At 38.6% G+C, this 20,079-nt stretch overlaps 1 protein-coding gene and 1 pseudogene across 2 annotated transcripts; one reads left to right on the top strand and one right to left on the bottom strand.

Annotated features, from left to right (window-relative positions):
* Positions 1-1,578: 1,578 nt before the first annotated feature.
* LOC144640845 (parafibromin-like) lies at positions 1,579-10,365 on the bottom strand. The gene is made up of 20 exons (XM_078499910.1): positions 10,134-10,365; positions 9,879-9,972; positions 9,568-9,606; positions 9,076-9,106; positions 8,845-8,919; positions 8,662-8,717; positions 8,307-8,330; positions 7,457-7,518; positions 6,778-6,889; positions 6,545-6,649; positions 6,221-6,319; positions 5,319-5,391; positions 4,990-5,054; positions 4,666-4,747; positions 4,233-4,256; positions 3,574-3,661; positions 3,019-3,192; positions 2,132-2,220; positions 1,743-1,819; positions 1,579-1,647 (listed from the first exon to the last, which is right to left on the bottom strand). Exons 1-20 carry the CDS (start codon positions 10,262-10,264, stop codon positions 1,579-1,581), a joined length of 1,569 nt encoding a protein of 522 aa, XP_078356036.1. The 5' UTR covers positions 10,265-10,365.
* Positions 10,366-10,380: 15 nt separating this feature from the next.
* Positions 10,381-15,227, top strand: LOC144640846 (uncharacterized; annotated as a pseudogene). The gene is made up of 2 exons (XR_013568451.1): positions 10,381-12,134; positions 14,442-15,227. The product of XR_013568451.1 is annotated as an uncharacterized LOC144640846 (transcript).
* Positions 15,228-20,079: the final 4,852 nt, after the last annotated feature.

Below are 20,079 nucleotides of genomic sequence, written 5' to 3'. Positions count from 1 at the left end.
TTGAAACGTGTAACGCGCGAGCACAGCGTTTGAATATTCATTTTGCTAAGTACCATATTTGGAAACACGAAGAATTTGTACGCGAATGCTTTTTACACGAAATGACACACGCAACATAATTTTTGGTTTTGCGGTAAGTTGCTTAAATTTCGACCGTCGAAACGCCGTAAATTTCTTACAGAAACTAAAGAAATTCATTAAGGGTATCGAAGCGAAGTTCTCCAGACTACTTCATGAAGATAAAACAGGAGAATTTAACCAAATTTAACTTTATTCAACCAAGCTTGTTCAAAAAAAAGATTACGCCATCGAGCGCAAGCTAGCGCGCGCTGTGAATTTAATCCAAATATAGTAATTGTGATTTTCCAAATATGGTACTTAGTGTAAACGAATGTGTAAACGCTTTGTACAATGCGAATCATTTAAGAAATAGAAAACATGTTCCGTGTTTCTATCGAGTTATAGAAACACGAGTGGAAGTTTGGGAGAACGAGAAATGCTGTGGGAACACGAGTCGATAGACGAGTGTTTCCACAGCTTTTTCGAGTTCTCCCAAACTTTCACGAGTGTTTCTATAACTCGATAGAAACACGGAAAACATGTTTTCTATTTCTTTTAGAAAACAGCACAAAGAAAATAACGCACATCAAAGTAATATTTAGCGCTTTATTTAACATCAAAACGTAGATTCTCTTCACCTCGCGGTTTTACGTCATGAACAGTAATCAACCAATCATAGTACGGAAGTCGATGAACAGAAATAAATCAACTGTTCAACATTTGCTTCAAGGCTAAAATTAACCGTTGTTTGGCCAAACAAACAAAGAAAACAGGCCCCAAAGTTAACGTAATTATGAGAAATAACTAAGTCGATGGTTTAACTGAAGTCCAGCACTGGAAGGAGTCAAGAATTGTGGTTTTATTTCGCTTCATCGAACTAACCGAATGGTTTGACGACCGACGATCGAGCGACTCGAACCTTGGAGGTGAAAGTGAATTATTTTTCTGTTAAAAGGAAGTTTGACTCGGCATTCTGGACGAATATCTTGTCCAGTTGAGGAGCTGTGAATAGTTCTGAAGTGCTGCAAAGCCTAGAATGGAGTGAAGTTGCGCCAATTCATTTACTTCCTTGAAAGGTCAGCCGCTTCGATAATTTCTTTCACAGACTATTTTTGAATGTGTAGCGGGCTCTGTAAACATCTTACTCGCTTGTTTTAAAATGTGCAAATATTTGTTTAGTCTTAACCTCGTTTTTGTCAGCTGTGACATTAAAATTTGGTACAATTATTAGTTGTTATTTTTGCATTGCTTATTTTAGCGCCGTGAATATTGATTGCCGTGTCTACGACAACTGTCTGTGTCTCCATCGAGTTATAGAAATACAATTTTTAACCAATCAGCGCACGTATTTACTTTGTGCTATTTTCTAAAGGGAGTTACACGTTTCAACCCTTATGGGTTTCTGGTACGATAAAAAGGAAATACAGTACTTCCTTTAAATTTAAGAAACCTTCCCTTAGCGCATTCAACGGCTACCAGTTTAGGCCCCAAGGATGAAAATCGAAATCTAGGGTAAACTTACTTGTCAAGAATTTCCCAGAATCTGATAATAGAGGCTTTATCCAGATGTCTTTTATTTCGGCTGATCTGGAAGTAAACATATCACGGAACAGTTATCTAAACAGTCCCATCTGTAGACCAACAACAAAGAAAAGTCTGCGGTTGTTAGTAGAATAACTTACAGTAAGAATTTGAACGTCCCATTTCTGAACATTAGGATCCGTCTTCATCTCGTCGTACTTCAGATAAAACCCCTTGGCTGCAACACAATAAGTATACGAAATGAGAAGGGTCAACCACGTCTGGACACCTAGTGCGTCACTCACTATATATTAACTTATTACTGTATTACGAAATTAAAAGAGCTATATACGCAAGTTAGTGAATCTTGGCGTATTTGTTTCACGTTTGTCTTTCGTATTCCGCATCGATCTTTCCCAACCATAATTCTCTTAATCCCAATACGAGGCTTGTTTTCGACGTGGAGAGAGTTTCTTGTTGTTGAAAAACTCGCCAACCAAAAACTTACAAGAAAGGTAAAGTAACGTTTACTGTGACATTTTAAACATACTTTTAGTGAAAATGTCGACTGGAGAGCTGTAGGGCCAACCCTTGAACTGCCAGGCAGGGCCCTGAACAAACACTGCTACCACACGATTCCTGTGAAGAGGGAAAAAAACAGTTAGAAGGGGCCAGTCTTAGAACTACAATGTCCTAATACCGTAAATTTTCGAAAGTAGCAACCTAAAAACGTAACTTGACTTGTTACGAGAAACAAGGGAAATAACAGGTAAATATATGATATATAACACTCTGTTTTACTTTAAAACTTAAGCCCGGGCCAAACGAGGACGAGAGAGTTGATGAGAGTTCAAACTCTCACTCTCGTTTGGCGTGGAACTCTCATGCACTCTCATCGACTCTTATGCGCAGTCAGCAACTTTGAACGTGCTCAAACTTTTCATGAGAGTCGATGCGAATTTCACGAACCCTCGTTCTCGTTTGGCCCGAGGTGATGATAGTCAATAAGAGTTGACGAAACTCTCATGAGAGTCAACTCTCATCAACTCTCATCCTCTTTTGGACCGGGCTTTAGCCTTATGTGACTCTTAGTTTACGAAAGAGATAGGTAACATCAGTTCAAACTGTCGAAAGCCGACGACTATGAACTGAATAACTGAGTAGAATACATATATGTTGCACGACTTAGAGGAGCTAGCAAACAGTTAGTTAATCTTTAAAAATTTTCCCTGTATTTCAATCTTCCCCAGTTGTTGCCACAATTGTACCCGGCTTTATAACTTATTTTCATCTTTTTTACGTTAGTAAACGGTTATTTTGGCGTTTTCGTTAATCTAAAGAAAATCCTGTACATTGAAAAATGACTTTAGCATGACTTATTTCTTAAAGCATGAACGTAGCAAAGAATCGCTTGTTAAGCAAGCAAACTAAACGCACCAGTCATTGGGTTGTAGGCGGGCTGGGTTGTCAATCACTCTGTATGGTACAGTGACTGTGGTTGATGTTGCTCCCGGTGCAGCCTGGGCCTGAGAGATTTCTTTTCTTCGCTGAATCAGAACCTCGTTTTCACGCCTCGCACCTTGAGCCTTTTTCTCTTCAGAACTAATGAACCTTTAAAATGGACAGAAAGCTTTAAAATTAAAGTACAAGTCTCTTTTGTATCGCTGAAGACTCGAGGGGCGAGTGCTGCATCCGCGTCAACACCCGAGCAGTTTACGATTCTAATAAACCAATCAGCAACATTCACGGGTGTTTCCGAGCGCAAGAAAGTTGTCAGGTGACTTGTTGTCACAAAGTTAAATCACATTACTAAAAAACTTCTCTCGTGAAAGCTGTAAGCTCAGCCAATTCTCGAAGCAAATTCGACAGGGAATATACTTGGTGCAACATGTGATTTGAGAGCGAAAAGTGAGTGTTATATCTGTCAAAATGTTGTGGACAACAAATTTGTTGAAAGCCCTTGTTACGCGTTTTTTCTTTCGCTGCACTTACTTGAAATCTTGCAGTAGATCCTGAGCATTGTAAAGTGTTATTAGCGATGTTGCACCAGCAGGAATAATGATGATGGGAGTGCGTGATTCTGGAAATAAGATACAAATTAGGAACTGGAAGTACGCCTTATCCACAGATAAAATAGGCTAAAACTAGGTTTACTTCTCTATCACTGCATGTAGTTCACAAAACCATTACTTAAGGGCTTCTACTTATGGAGGGAACAATTCACTGTGGGTGGTCATTACAGGAGGACGTTTACATTTCAAATTGAAAAGGAAGATATTGACTGCAGTGGATCTCTATTTCACATTGTCATCTGAGTCACTTCTAAGTCTACGCAATATTACAGGAGTTACAGCCTTCTATTTCCCCAGAACCAACTTCTCATCAGTTGTCTTGCAAGTTGCGTTACGTGGGCCGTGACGCCACGCTTCTCCCTACTTAGTTGGAAGAAGCGTTACGCAGCGTCCCAAATAACGAATGCAAAGGAGACTACCTAAGGCCTTGAGTGACGTCCAGTAGGATTCAAGCTTTGACTGAAACCATACCAATTATGCTTACAAGGCAAAAGACTTCAAAAGAACTTTGCAGAGCACAATTTGAATTCGAAAACATACCAAAACAAAGATCACTTTTTGTTCTTTGAATTATCTTACCTCGTTTAGCAGGCTTTTGAGGGGCTGAAAAAAATACATATGTCAAATGGTTAATTGATATGATTACCAATAGCTTTACTTTGACTGTTGCTCTTAGACAAGGAAAACAACAAACCCAAATCAGTCAAACTGGGGTGTATAAACAACTGGATGCCTTTTTCACTGTAATTAAAACTACAATAATTTTATGGGTCCATAGTGTTGAAAATTGCACATAAGCTGACCAGAGTACTTCAAACGAAGCCACAAGATGTGACTTCGTACAAAATAAAATCACAATACACATATCATGAATTTAAGCAGACTCAGTGAACCACAAAAAATCTGTGTACCAATTAACTTGAGCTAATTTTTTTTTTTTTTTAACTTTGTTTATGCAACATTAAAAGTAAATGATAAATATAATCTGTTTTCAATGCTTTCTAGTACTCACCACTAGGCCTGGGTGACTTGCTTGGCTGTGTATGAGGGGAGGGACTGGGTAGGACTTTCCTAGCTGGTTTCTGGATTCCCTCCTGTGAGTAGATAATAAAGCAAGCTTGTGAGAATGCTACTAATCACTTCTTCATGTAATCACACACAATGTATTACCAAAGCAGTCATAGCAACGAGTGTCGTTTATGATACATCTTCCTAAGAACACTCAACTGTTTTCTGATATTTGAGTTCTCTAATGTTAAACAGTATAAAAATTAATGTAGCCTTAACATGTAATTTCCTCCATTAAGTTTAAAGAATTGAAACTTTTACACTCCACCTTCACAGATTCTAAACTGAGACCGTGATATGTTCCCATTGTGTCAATTTTGAATCCCTCAGTTTCTGTTAATAAAAGCGAATCAAGGAATTAGTAGAAGAAAACAAATCTTTGAGTAACAAAATGCTTTTATCTGAAAGCTAAAAGAAGATCAACATGAAGGTCACTCCCAGCAGGTGGGTCAGACAGATAAACTTTTTCTTCAAATACCGAAAAAGGATTTGTTGAAAAGATTTAATAGATTTATCAGAAATATCCAGGTCAAAAATAGGCATCCGTTGTGATCACTACTACATAAAGAAACATGAAAGATCAGTACTGCGCTGCACCTTCTTTTCCTCTAAATCTTTCCTGATCATATCTGTTGTATGGCACTGGAGTTGCAGGCTTCTTTCTGATCTCCTGTTTCAAGATCAAATAACAGAACAAAGCTTAGAAAACAAGAACCTACCATCAATGGCATGTAAGGCATTCAGAGATAGTAAAATGCACAATAGGTCAAATAGGTCAAATAAACTTGTATTCCAAGTTTTGTTTGCCTGGGGCAGTTCCATGCTTGCCTTAGTTTATTTCGTTAAGATTTAGTCAGCAGACAACTTGGCTGGGCACTTGCCCATCAAGCAAGTGAGAATGACAGTTACTTGCCCAGTAGGAGAATCTGCTTGTCCCAGATGACTGGACGGTACTTTATTTGAGCCCTGTCAAAGCTGGGCTCTTAGAATAATTGCAGGGTGCCCAAAGGCTCTTAAGTAAGAAATCTTTGGCGCCCAGCTCTTGAAAGCTTTCATGATAGCAAAGTTATACAAGTCGTACAAAGACAGGAGTAAGTTGACTGTGGCACCCAGGCACTGCTAGATTCTCCTGCTGGGCAAGTAACTGCACAGCTCTGCCTGTTAAACCAACGCATCCAGATGATTTTTACAGTGAAACTTCTACTAGTACATACTACGCAGGAACTAGTATTTTATTTTCTGAATGACTTTCACAATCAGGGCTGTCATTAAAGGGCTGTAACCCATATAACACCTGTTACAGGGTGAGTTCACTCGATGTTACAGGTGAAGATGTTGATTTGTGTTATGTTACACTTGCAGACAGAGCGAAATGCTAATGACAGTCCTGACAATACACTCTAGGTTTTTGGATAATTATTACATGAACTGCACACTGCACATAACATGTTTGTTACCATGAATTTAATAAATGCAAAAGAAAAGTAATGTGTACTTACAGTGGTGGCAAAGGGATCCTGATTCTGTAGCTGTTTGACTTTTCCTTCTTCCTGGGCTTTCACTGACTGGAGAATGGCCAACACATTCTTCAGAAATTGCTGAAAACATAATTCACGAACGTTACTTTTAATTGATTGACTAATTAATTACATTAATTAACACACAAAAAATGATATGTTAGGTTGTGGGAATGCAAGTGTAAAAAATCCACCAATGATAGTAAGGGCAATATGGAAGCTACTAACTACAGTCCAAAACATTGATTTGCTGAAATATAATTTTATTAAATAATGCAAAGATCAATAATAACCATGATTACAAACCTTGCCAGAACTTTGCAGGACAGATGTCCGTGTACGTAAAGGGCGCTCACGACTAACTATATCCCTTGTGACATCAACTTCAGCATCCACAAAAAATCTTTGTTCCTGCAAAAGTATATAAAAATAATAATCCTACTGCCAAAAACACATGTACAATGCAAACAGGCATATAAACTTCACACATGCATACTCACACAGTCCTCAAACCATACTGTTTTTTTTTTTCTGCTTACCAAAACACCTGCTTCCAAGTCATCGTCCACTTTAATGGTGGTCCTTTTCTTTGCCAGACGCTTGGCCTTGATGGCTGCAATCTTCTCAACTGACATAGCATCACTTAAGGATCTTTACAAATTAAAAAAAAACAGGAATCAAGCTCGACCAAAATGTAATGAAGATATCCTTGTCTGGGAGAATAAAAAAAGATTCCTTGTAATTTTCCTTGGAAACTACAGGAAGCTACGTCCCGAAATTGAAATATTTGCTTCTAAATCAAGGCCATTTTTCAACCTTCGTTCGATGCCGACCAGTAGCAGTCATTATATCCTTGATTTCGCATTTCCAGATAAATTGAGGGGAAAGTTGCTACTTTCTAAGAAAACTAGAAATGTTTATAAACAATTTGATATAAAAATTGTCGGTGTTTGATGCAAATAAGATATTTGACAGCGGCTCGAAAAATGTCTATTTTTCTAATTTTTCAGATGTTGTGGCGGGTCCCAAAAGGGCAAAATATTTGATGGCTCCTAACGCGGCCTGAAAATAATTTTGAATCAAACCAAATATGTTTTAGTTCTAGCCTTGATTAAGTCTTTCAGTTGCCAGAGTTTCAGGAAAAATTATTTTTTGACGCGAATTTGAGTGTGCGTTTTTAAGAAAGACGGCCTCTTAAACATGCAGAACTGTATGTACCTGATCTCTTGAGTAGTGACAGTTCCTTCCTTGTGTCCTTCAAGTCGAGCCTCCAACCTTTTCTAAGAACAGAAATGAAAACAAAAAATTTCATACCTCACGATGTACAGGTTAAATATCAATTAAAAATATATTACTGGTAGATCCTTCTGTAAGGAAAATTATTTTTAATTAACATCCAAAGTTTGATATGAAACTGAGTTTTTAGAATCTTTTACGCAATTTGTGTAATTTGTCTAGACATGTTACCTAAGAAAGAGAGAGTTTTATTACGTTGTAGATTCCACTAAGGGAACTATACACAGTATTTCAATTTGAGACATAGAGACACCTGATTTATTCACTCAAGTAAAAAGGTGAGGTTATGCAAGACATTATCAGTGGTATTTTGGGGTTTATTTCAAATGAATTTTATTTGAGAACGGTAAAGGGGAGTGTAAGTTAGTACCAAGTTAAGTTTGAAAATAGTGTAATTGTAGTCAGGGGAAGACATAGTTTGTTGAAGGTTTGTCGCTGACTGTGTTTTTGATGTTATTTTCCAAGACGTTTCGGCTATTGCTTAAGCCTTCATCAGTTAAAAAATCAAAGCTTTCACACGCGATTTAAAATAGCAGCACGTTAGCGCGCGCTTTAAAACATAACGTGTAAAAGTTTGAAACAAAAGAAAACGTGACACGAAACTCATGCGCATGACAAGGACTTGTAAACCTCTGGGATGACAGCATGGTCGTTCCCAGAGTGCGGATCCTTAATGGACAACCAGGCTTCCAAAAAGAGTCGCTTGTGGTAATTTGGCTCATGTCCAACTACATTGTCCAAGTTAAGTTTATGTAAAATTAATATCACACACCTTATCCAGCCGTAACTGCTCAGTCTGTAAAAAACACATATAAGAGTAACAGTTAGTTTTAATAAATATCTTACAAGTGCTGCAGATAAAAATAGGGTATAATGTATCTATTATTAATAATAGATCTTTGCATCCAATAAAGAAACAATTATTGGTTATTTAGTTTTAATGCTGTAAATGAAAACTCCAGAATATATCAATAAAAATATTATCTTCCAACAGGTTTATAACAAGCTTTGCAAAGATAATACATAATTTTTTTTGGTTTGAATCTCAGATGTTTGTCTCACAAGGAATAGCAATGATCAGGTTACGAGAGACACTTTCTTGCACACCTCTTTTTCTGCATACTGACCTCTACTCTTGGCTTCTTGAACTCTCCGCCTACAGAGTCATCTCCTGGTCTTTTTGCTATCATTTATAACAAATTTAAGCAATCAATTACAATAGAATGAAAATTTAAAAACAATCTAAAAGAGGCAGCAATAAAAGTAACAATGGTATATATAAGTGTGTAGGACTAAAATTGATCAAATACCTTGTGCTTGTGCGACAGCTGAGCGCTGGTTAGGCATCTCCAGTGGCACACTCTTGTCGATACTACTTGAAGAATCTATATGATGATCAAGACAAACCTGTTAGTGACTAATCACAAAAGCAATCCAGTCAAGAGCTTCTTGAGGACATATTTCCAGCAATGCAAAACATCTCCTTTATTGGTTTATGCAATGTTACAACTGACGCAATAAATGTTGACTAAAATTCTTACCTGCCTCGCCATTGAGATAGCTAAGCAATCCCTGAAACATACAAAGAAGTGGTTTTTTCATGTTATTGTTACTTTAGAAGATGGTTCTCCAAGTCTTACGATAATATAAATAAAAGATGTATTTTTTTTACAGTGAACAAAAAAATAGTTAAACTGGGCATGATAAGCAAAAGGTGCTTGACTAATAAGTCAATTGAAATTTTTCATGTGATACGAATAACAGCCTGCAATTAACAGCTTCAGTTGTTGCAAGACTGTCGTCATGTCAATGTTGTGTTTTTGACCTGTGAAAACTTAGTCTGGATTGACAAAATCCCTTGCTTAGAAAAAAATTATCTGCAATAGTATAATGATGTGATCAGTTAGTTTCAACCCAAGCTCCAGAAACATTCATATTTCAATTAACTTTCTCATGTTTGTTCACATGTGATCTATAAGTATAGTGGGAGATGTAAAAATTCTAAACTAAGGAAATTAATAAAACATACAGACCTTTCTGTCAGGATATCTCACCACTGGGATCTTTGTACCCTGGTAATAGAATAGACAAATAAAATGAACGTTAGGACAAGATCACTCTAGCAAATTTTAAAGAGGCGAGCGTTTAAATTTTGTTTACTATTCAATTAACAACATTATTGCTTCATAAAGATAACAATACAAACTGAATGCTACTGCAGCGACAAAAGCAGACTGGAGTTTCTAAATTAACATAATATAGTTAAATCACAACAAGGTAACGACAACGATCAAACGTCCCCAGGTGTGTTTATCGATACAATGTAAAATCTTCATTTGCTCACCGCTGCACGTTGGACGTAGATTGGATGTGATAAATGCACATTCTTCAACAGAAACAACAGTGACTCCAAAGTATAGTATTCCTTCGGCTGAGATCTGAGAAAACAAATCGTAAATCAGTTTAAACACAAATAGCAACAAATCACCAATTCAACGAAGCGCAATTGGAAGTAAAAGTCGACGGGTAGTTAGCATAGCTTTAATTTCTGACATTACAGTCGGAAGCTTTCAGAACAGCGACACAAAAATCTACTCACTTGAAAATGACATAATTCGTCTTTGCTGTCCTTGGAAATGAGAACTCATCGAATATGACTTCATCTGCTCTTTCTATGATCTCTTTCTTGTTTATGTTGTACTGACGAAGAAGCGACAATGGATCCGCCATGTTCGTCACTCACTTTCGAAGACCTGGAAGGCGCGGTTGCTGGGAAAAATGTAGCGGTTACATATTCCCGCTCCCACGAAACGCGCGCGATTGTCCGCGCGATTTAAAAAAAGCGCGGCGAGAAATGAAGCTTTTCGTTGATACCAAACAATTGTATTATCATTATAAAATTGTTGTTTAGTTCAAAAACTACAGTGGGAAGCAAAAGGGTCACTTTGGAGGTGGCTAATCTATCGTCTCCACAAAGTTACCAACTAATAAAAGAGATAAAACGCATCACGTTTTCACCTCAGGAGCGGCTACTGAGCCCAAAGATAACATACATGATGATCGAGATCCTGGCAACATACGGGTTTTCCTCGGTGTAAGAACCTGTGATATTTTTCTTTGTTTTGGAGCTTTTGTTTTCATGTTCTGTATTGTTTTTGACGCTCTTTGTTGCTTTGTTCGTTCTTTGTTTTACGTCACCGGTGAGTTTCACAGGTTCTTACACCGAGGATGAGCCCAACATACAGTTTGTAAACTTATGCCGACGTCGAGATCGCTTCGAAATGGTCACAAATTCAAACTTGGCCCGCTCAGTTTACGTCTTTTTGCTTTGTCTTCTTTTAAGGAGCTCCTTATCGGGCTCATTTACCTCGGAGGATGTTTTGGTTAAGGACAATTTATTTACTACCAGTGAAATTTGGGAAATGAAGACTTTGCTCAGCCAAGACGAAACGCTATGGAGTTTCCAGCCAAATGAACCGAACAACATCAGTTCGGATAGTCAAACGGAGGCATTCTCAGCGCAATCCTGCTATAGTTGGTCTGCTAACCTGACTTCTCCAACTTTTACGAGGTCTTCTTCTTGGAGAAAAGTATCAGATACATTGTCATCGCACTTTAGATCAAAGGGTGATTGGAGCATACTGGCAATTGAAGGCCAAATCAACATCAAAGCGAGCCATACATGTACGTGTAGCAAGCGGGAATTCAATGGAAATAATGTCAACAGTTATATCGCTGTTATTTTTCTTGTACAGAATTGGAGACGCAACGGCTATGGTGAACTGGTTGTGTATGAGGATGGTGAAATTCTAAAAGCTGTGTACCCCAAGAGGGGGAAGGCTGGTCATTTTACCTGCCTCGCTGGAACATGTGATCAAGCCCCCAGCTATTGACATGACAGAGCGCTTGTATGTTATTAAAATTCACATCATGCAGTCTGATGAAAAGCGTCATTCGGAAATCAAGGAACTATCACCTGACACTACGTCAACAAGAGGCACTTTCTCTTTTGAGCATTATCCTAGTTTTAAACTTCTGACTAAAACTGGCACAACCCCTAGTGAAAAGCTGGACATAAAACAATTTATCACTAGGAATTTTACAACCAGTGATGGCCGTTGTGTTATTGTCTTGGATAACATCGTTCCCGCTAGAGAACTTGATGCTCTAAGACAAACAGTTGTAAGTAGTGGATATAACGACAATGCTGCTGGCATGGACAGTACAGACAGCGTGCAGTGGATTATGGCATTTGAAGTCGACGACTTTGTGCAAACTTCATTGTGGGAGCTGATCAGTCAGATTGTAACTGCTGTCTCAGGAAGGGAAGGATATTACCCTTATGACATTGGATGCAATAATATCCAGAGTGTCGACACCACTACAATCCACACAGATTGTGCAGATTACGAGAATGAATTTACTCTGTTAATTTACCTCAATCAAAACTGGACTGAGAACCATCATGGCGAGACAGTGTTCTTTAGTGATATGGAGGGGAATGAGGTCATCTTTGCAGTGAGACCAAAATATGGACGTGTTGCTATTTTTCATGGGACAATTCCACATAGCGCCAGACCACCACCATTGACATATGAAGGTACAGAACTAATTCATTCACTTATTTAGTCCTAAAATAAAATAATAATTAAAAAAAGCAATGATTATCAGTGGCAGATGTAGGGGAGGGGCCCAGAGGTCCCGGGCCACCACCTTATTTTTAGGCCAAACTGAGGCCCAAAGGGCCGAGAAAATTTTTTTTTTGAGAGCGCGCCTCCCCCCTTACTATAGGGTCTGGATGATCAGGCCCTCACTTACCTAAAGGTCTGGATCCATATTATCGTATTTTTTTTATGATATATGCCCCTTCCCTTCCCACCCAAAATGGGGTCTCAATATTTCAAAAATCCAAATTGTTGTGGGGTTTTTTTTTTTTCAAAGAGGCCCAGGGACTAAATAAGTAGTAGAAGTAGTAATACTTTTAAACACTCCTCCCTGGATGGGATGCTACTTCATTGCTGGGTTACTTCAGCACCGGTGTGGGTGGGGGGGGGGGGCACTCCCCTATATTGCATATACAGGACGTGCAGCTGGATAGGGTATGGTTTTTAACCCTCCGGCCCTGAACAGGGTGTATAATTTCAAGCTCCTCTGTCCAAAACAGGGCCTGAACCTATCCTAGACAGAGTATGGCTGCAAGACTGTCATGGAGTATTTACATTGTTTTCGCTTTCGCTTCAATGAAAAGCATATTTTTATTTGCTGGGATCGGTCTTCGCATAGGGTCTTAAAATAGTGGGTGTTGCCCTACACAGGGTAGGTATTTTAAGTTTTTATTGTCCAGGGGTTTCAATAATAGCCGGGTAGCGGGTAGATCTACCCGCTTGTGATGGGCGGACTACCCGCTTGAAGCGTAATGCGAATATCTTATCAGACCAGATCATTTCACCGCAGCTACGAATTTCTACCAAGAAATTTCATAAAATTCCTGTCAGGTTCTAGGAAAAGAAAAGAAAAGATATTCTGGTGTTTACCCTGTCCTTTGGACCATAAAAGGTGAAGCGAAGTCTTGTAATGACACGTAAAATCATCGTTTCAAAGCGCGAAAAAAATCTACCAGGCACTCTGAAATCGAGGGAGACTGGGACTAAGCGTGAATATTAATATGGCCGCTAAAAATAAAAGACAGACGCTGTTGGCATTTTACGCCCCGGAACCTAAAAAAAAAGGTCAAACGAGGTCAATTCTTCGCAGGGTAAGTTGAATACATTAAAAGGTTAGGGTTTTGCCTAGAAACTTGAAAAGTTTGCACTGATTTATTGCATAACGTTCGCGTATCATTTCGAATACGAAAAATTAAAATCACATGTTTCAGATGTGTTGGCAACTTGGGCAATAAAAGAGTGCTCTTCCTTGATAGACATTATTGTCTGAGTAACATAATTTTCTTCAGATCTGTTTCTGAGTAACACAATTTTCTTCAGATCTGTTTACACTGGTTGACTTCATACATACAACAAAGTAATCTTAAAAGTACCCAAAATGCAGGAAAATGCACCTACTAGAGTATAGAATTTCAAAATTTTCTGGGGGGGGCATGCCCCCGGACCCCCCTAGAGGGGGAAGGCCCGTTGGGCCTTCCATTGATACCCGCCTGTTTTTATATTCTACCCACTTGTGCCAAAACTTATTGAAACCCCTGTTGTCCTTAACAAGTTCAGGGTTTCAAACCCCCAGCGGCACCCCTACACCTAAACATAGGTCAAGTACCCCCCCCCCCTACCCCCGGGCCTCAGCATTAAATTTGCCATTAGCCATTTATACACCTGGGTAGAGAGCGGCACTAAGTGTCTTGCCCAATAACACAGTGCAGTGATCCTGGACAGGGCTCAAACGTTACAGCGTGCAGCAGTGTAATACAGTCAAAGCTCTCGTAAGCGGACACCCTCGGGATGCGAAAAAAGTGTCCGTAACTGGAGCTGGCCACTTATGAAAATGGTTCTTGTAAGCGGCCACTAGAGGTGAAGGGGATAGATGGCCACTTACGGGAGCTTGCCCAGCTAAAAATAACCTGAGGGACGTGAATGACGACAAAACAAAGACAGAAATATATGGTACTGTAAAATCATTGTGACGAACGGCGATGTAAAGTTGATACAAGGTTGTTAAAAGGATTTTCTTTGGGATGTCTGCTTACGGGAGCATAAAAACAAAGAAAACAGTCTAAGTCATAATCTCCAAAAGTGTCCACGGCCGCTTACCGGAATGTCCGCTTACGAGAATGTAAAAATACAAAATTTGTATAGGAGTTAAAACGGGGTTTTTAACAAGGCGGCCGTAAGTAGAGCTGTCCGCTTACGAGAGTGTCCGTTAAGAGAGCTTCGACTGTATCCTGTTTACTTGTCAGGTGCAAGGTTCAGTTTTGCAGTCAAGATGTCACCATCTAAAGAGATTGCACTGAGAAAGTCTAATATGATGGAGATAGATGTTCTCGAAGAAGCTTTGGAGACTTTGCAAGGTGATGAAGCAGAAAAACTGAAAAACACAATTCACAAAATTAAGGAGGGAAAGATGGATCGAGAAACAGTGTTTAAAGTAGTAGATGAGTATGAATCACGTTTAGAAGAAATGAGGAAACAGCTGAAAATGTTATAAGATACATAATAATTATTTTGCTGTTGCACATTTGTATCACTGCTACACTTCCATAGTTCCATTTATAAATAGGGGTATCGAATGGTCTTTGCGAGCATTGACAAAAGTTAGTCTTGCAAGCAACGAGCACTTTTTAAAAAGTTTCCTCCAATACAATAGAAACCGAGCATGCAAGCACTTGTAAAAGTATGCAAACACGAGCAAATGAGCACCCACTAAAATTTTGCGAGCCTTCTGAGCAAAATTGTAATTTTGCGAGCACTGCTAAATTTTGATGGACCATTCATGACCCCTATAAATCTTTCAACTGTTTCGTATTTCAATTGTAATCTTATAAGATATCATCAGGGCAAAAGGGTTTTGGCTTCTATGTGGTCAGTGACTGGAGCAAGGATCGACCTCACTTACTTCAAAATGTTAAACCAGTAACCCTTACCTACAGTCTATTATCTTTAATATATTTAAACATACAGTATATTTTTTAGTCTGCTGTACCTCCCTAAAAGTAATCATCATCATTATCATTGTCATTTAACAAGCATTTGTTACATTGTTCCACCAAAAGGAACCATATTATAAAAGTCAAAAAATCAACGATAGAAATAAGCCATGTGAATTTTAATAATAGTGTGAACCCTTACACTGAATAAATTTATCTTTTTTAATGACTCTTTGAAAAGTCAATAGTAGTTATTAGCTAAAAACTCGCTTTGAATAAACCATTAATGAAAGCAAGCCTTTTGCTGAACATCTGCCATGAACAACACTTCTGCTCGTTAGGTTCAATCATGTAATAAGCTTTCCTTGTAAAAAGATGTAAATGACTCCCGCAAACGAGGAAGCATTGTTGCCAAAACATTGTTTTCTTATACTGTTTCCTTGATGCGTAAATGGAGTAATTTGTTGCAGAAGCAAAATGTTTCTGAAGACAGTCAATAACTTTTTTCAATAAAAGAAACAATGAAACAAAAAAATTAAAAATATTTAGGGAAGTGATGTTTCCGAGCAGCGGAGAAGGTTCGCAAATTACTTTACACTTTTTGTCAGACTTTGATGTTGACTGCCAAATTTTAATTATAAGTTTTAGTGTGAACCCTTACACTGAATAAATAAAATCTTTTTTAATGATTCTTTGAAAAGTCAATAGTAGTCATTAGCTAAAAACTCGCTTTGAATAAACCATTAACGAAAGCAAGCCTTTTGCTGAACATCTGCCGTGAACAACACTTCTGCTCGTTAGGTTCAATCATGTAATAAGCTTTCCTTGTAAAAAGATGTAAATGACTCCCGCAAACGAGGAAGCATCTTGCCAAAACATTGTTTTCTTATACTGTTTCCTTGGTGCATAAATGGAGAAATTTGTTGCAGAAGCAAAATGTTTCTGAAACCAGTGGGCAACTTTTTTTCAATTGAAAAAAAATCAACAAAACAAAATTTGTTCCGCAACAAATATTGCGAGTGAGCACAAATGCGAAAATATTTAGGGAAGTGATGTTTTCGAGCAGCGGAGAACGTTCGCATATTACTTTACACTTATTGTCAGACTTTGATGTTGACTGCCAAATTTTAATAATAGACCTCCATTAAGCGGCCACCCTCGGGACTTTGAAAAGTGGCCGTTTAATAGAGGTTGGCCGCTTAATATAGGTACAATATAAATTGGATAGGAGTGGCAGTAAACATGATTTTATTGACTCTATATAGCAAAATGCTTTTAAAAAGGGAACATATATGAAGATAAATCCAAAATTCATTGTTACAAAACATCAAGTGCATTTTCAGCCCATGCATAGTTCTAGCTCTAACACAGAGGGCACGCAGTTCAAATGTACAGTATTTCTTTGGGTTGGTAATGTACAGAAAAATATGCAAAAAATCGTTGACAAGTTTCTTAGGCCTTTTTGCATCAACAGTTAGTATGTGAAAAAAATTAATGAAAATATTTCACGGCTTTTTATCTTTCCGGCTTTCGCTTGGAAAGATAATTTGCTGGCCGCTTAATAGAGGTAAAAACCCATGTAAATAATACACTTGCGACAGCAAAAAGGTGGCCGTTGAATAGAGGTATCAAGTACAGAAGCTTAGTGACAAATAAATCTGGACTTTGGAAAGTGGCCGCTTAATGGAGGGTGGCCGCTTAATAGAGGTCGGACTGTAATAAATAATTTTTCAAGAGGAGGCTCCTGTCACATGGAGTTGTTTCAGGGAGGTCCTCAACAAAAACTTTTTACAAGGTTAAAAATCAAGTTAAAAAGGCAAAAATATAAAATTACAAGTATATTGTTCTAAAAATTAGCAACAATGTTCTAAAACGTTTATCAATAAAAAGCTTAAAGTACTTTGCTATTTAAAAGTTCTTAATTTTCTGTTTAAAAATGTCACAGGGCATAGGTCTTTTTAAAGCAACTGGTAACGAAGAATCCTCTAAAGAAACCCCTGCTTTAACCCTCGCTTTCAGTTGGAGGGCAGGGAGAGAAAGACCCTGGAAACGAGGTTGGAGAATTTTGTGGATGATGATTTTCTATATTCTCTTCACCTGTCTGTTTCGCATTGTGTTGATATTGTAAGGAGAAAGAAGCAGTTGATCGCTAAACAACAACTAAAGCAAATCACTTTAATTCAGTTGAGGATCTATTCCAACCAGTGAAATGTGTATTACTCAAAAGACGATTGAAAATATCCACATGGCGTTGAGCTTTGGCTGAAGAAAACACAACCAGCGATCCTGTATGGTGTAGCCCTGAGCAGGTTCCTTAATGTGATCACCCCCCCCCCCCCCCAGTCGCTATAACGGGAGTCTTCGACCCGAGGTCCAAACCCTTACCCTTTTATATACTAATTTTCGACAGAAAAGGTTACCCTTGCGTATACCTTCGATAGGAAGATGGTACCCCTTTCACGCAACTGCAGAATGGAAAATGCATCTCTTTTCTTCATTTTTGACTTGATTATCCCTTGACCTAATGGTTAGCGCGCTCAACTCCGAGTCGAACGGCCCGGGTTCGTGTCCTGGCCGGGACGCTGCGTTGTGTTCTTGGGCAAGACACCTTATTCTCACAGTGCCTCTCTCCACCCAGGTGTATAAATGGCCTGCGATGGACTGGCATCCTATCTAGGGGAGAGTACTTTCAGTCGCTTAATGCAACGGAAACCGGGATAAGCTCCGGCTGTATGGGCCACTTGGCTCAGACACAGACTTAACTTTTTTACTTTATCCCTTACTAATACTCCAACTCGTGAAATCCTTAACCTTTTAATACCTTATTTGGCTTAAGGTTACTACTGTTAGTGGCTACTAATTTTAGCGTTTTTCTCTGAGCAAGATTTAGCGGCTATTTAATTTAGCGATTTTCCAAAAATTAAAAAAACAAGCGATATCGTGTAAACCAGTTTTTAACAAACATATAGCTAAGACGGAAATAAATGTTCAGAAAAAGAACAAACTCGCATTAAATTGAACGAACATTTGCATTACCAGAAAGAACAAAGTTAATTAAAAAGATCAGAAAATGGGTCCGGCATCAATTGTTTAATTTTGTTTCCCTTTAGGTTATGTTGGGGGGGGGGGGGTACCTAAATTTAACGCGTATCAACTTGACCGAGACAAATTTTATCCAGTAGTTAATTTAGCGATTTTCGCCCAAGTCGCTAAAATCGCTAAAATTAGTAGCTGCTAACAATAGTAACATTAAGGTAGTTACCTGCAGCCTGAAAAAGGTACCCGTTTCGGGCGGAGCCTCACCGTATAGTCCACTAAAGGGAGTGACCCCGGGGGTAAAAAGCGACGCGAAAAATCGGCGAGTGAAGGGTGCCGAACGCGTTTTCACCCAATATACACTAGAGTGCCTGTTCACGAGCTACTTGCGATGTTTTAATATACGACTGCAAAACAAACGCAACATTCTCTAGATTTTAACAATAATTGATATATCCTGTAAGAAAATTTTTATTCCAAAAAAATATTTTTCTTAATTTATCTCGTGTTACAAAGAAGTGAACAACCATTACTGTGAAATTTTCGAATCTGAACTGTAAGCATCACCACTCTAAGTTGAAAACTAATCTCTTGCATAATTGTTGAAAGCGGAGAGCCCGTGATTAAAAAATCATTGCCATAATTGCTTACCCTTATGTATACACAGGTGTGTGTGCGCCCAAAATGATTTAACTGAAAACGTTAAAAAAGGATAAACAGAACGCTTTCTTTAATATCCTACAAACTGTTCGTGGAGTTTACATTGAGTTTATAAATATCCAGTTTTCCCTGTGTTTGAGATAATTTGAAAAGTTGAAAGGCAGGTTTTCACCTTGGCTTTTTTTTATGGTAGTTCGCTAAATAAAGATTTTTGGCAAAGTAAAATATGAATGAGTCATAGTTTGCCATTGACGTCTTCCTACTCGGTTTTAAAATACTTCACATCCAAGCTATTAGCTGTACGTGTCAAACGTTTACGTTTGAAAAACAGTTAGTCTTGTCTTTGTGCCTTAAAATAGCCAGTTGATCGGCAGTTCATACTTGTTATAATTAAAACTTAAACAAATAAAAACCTAATCGTCGTTTAATAGCAAATTTAAGACTCTAAAGGTCCATTTGCTGTTTAGTGCTGGGACGTGACGGATTGTCGAACACACTGAAGTGAAAAAATGGCTTGGACTTCAACTAACTCCTGGTCCTGGTCAACCTCCCCGACAAACTCTCCTTATCCAACCGAAGTGCCAACCATCCCGGACTATGCAATACCATTGGTGCCGCCAACAAGAAAACCGGACACTTTACTCCCCCAAATCAGCCTGGCCGTTCGAGTTGTTCTCTTTGTTATCTGCTTAATGGAAAACAGCATCGCTATTTTTATTCTGTACAAGAGCATCAGGAAAGGGAGAAAAACGTTTGCTCGATGCACACTGATCAGTGTGGCGTGTGCAGATATTTTAAGCGCCCTCCTTTACTACCCGGCACAGTTTGTCTGGTTTTCTCACGGTGAATACGTTTGGCTCGTTCAAGGTCAGGCTGGAAATGTACTGTGCAAGATTTATTCCTTTCTCGCTCAAATTCCTGGCAACGTTCTTGTTCTTTGCTTGGTTGCTCTGGCGTACGACGTGACCAGAAATTTGTCCACCAAAGGAAGAAGAGAACACACACGAAAATTCAGCGCAATTTTAATGGTTTTCTTTTGGATCATCGCTGCAGGCCTCTCGTTCATGTACATTTTAATGAGCAAGGTTGAAAACAAAAAGTGCGACACTGATCCGGCTCAACAGATGACGAAGTTCATGATGGATTTAATTCACTCCTTCATGTTCGTGCTACCTGCTGACTTGATTCTGATGATATTAAATCTTGTCATCTTTTGCCGAGTTAGGCGGAGAAAAAAAGGAGATAACTAGGCGTC

This window comes from Oculina patagonica, unplaced genomic scaffold (assembly GCF_052425735.1).
Source record: "Oculina patagonica isolate OP01 unplaced genomic scaffold, crgOcupat unplaced51, whole genome shotgun sequence".
NCBI classification, from domain to species: Eukaryota; Metazoa; Cnidaria; class Anthozoa; order Scleractinia; family Oculinidae; genus Oculina; species Oculina patagonica.
Note: the sequence above shows the minus strand (reverse complement) of the source record. Positions and strands in the feature narration are given on the sequence as shown.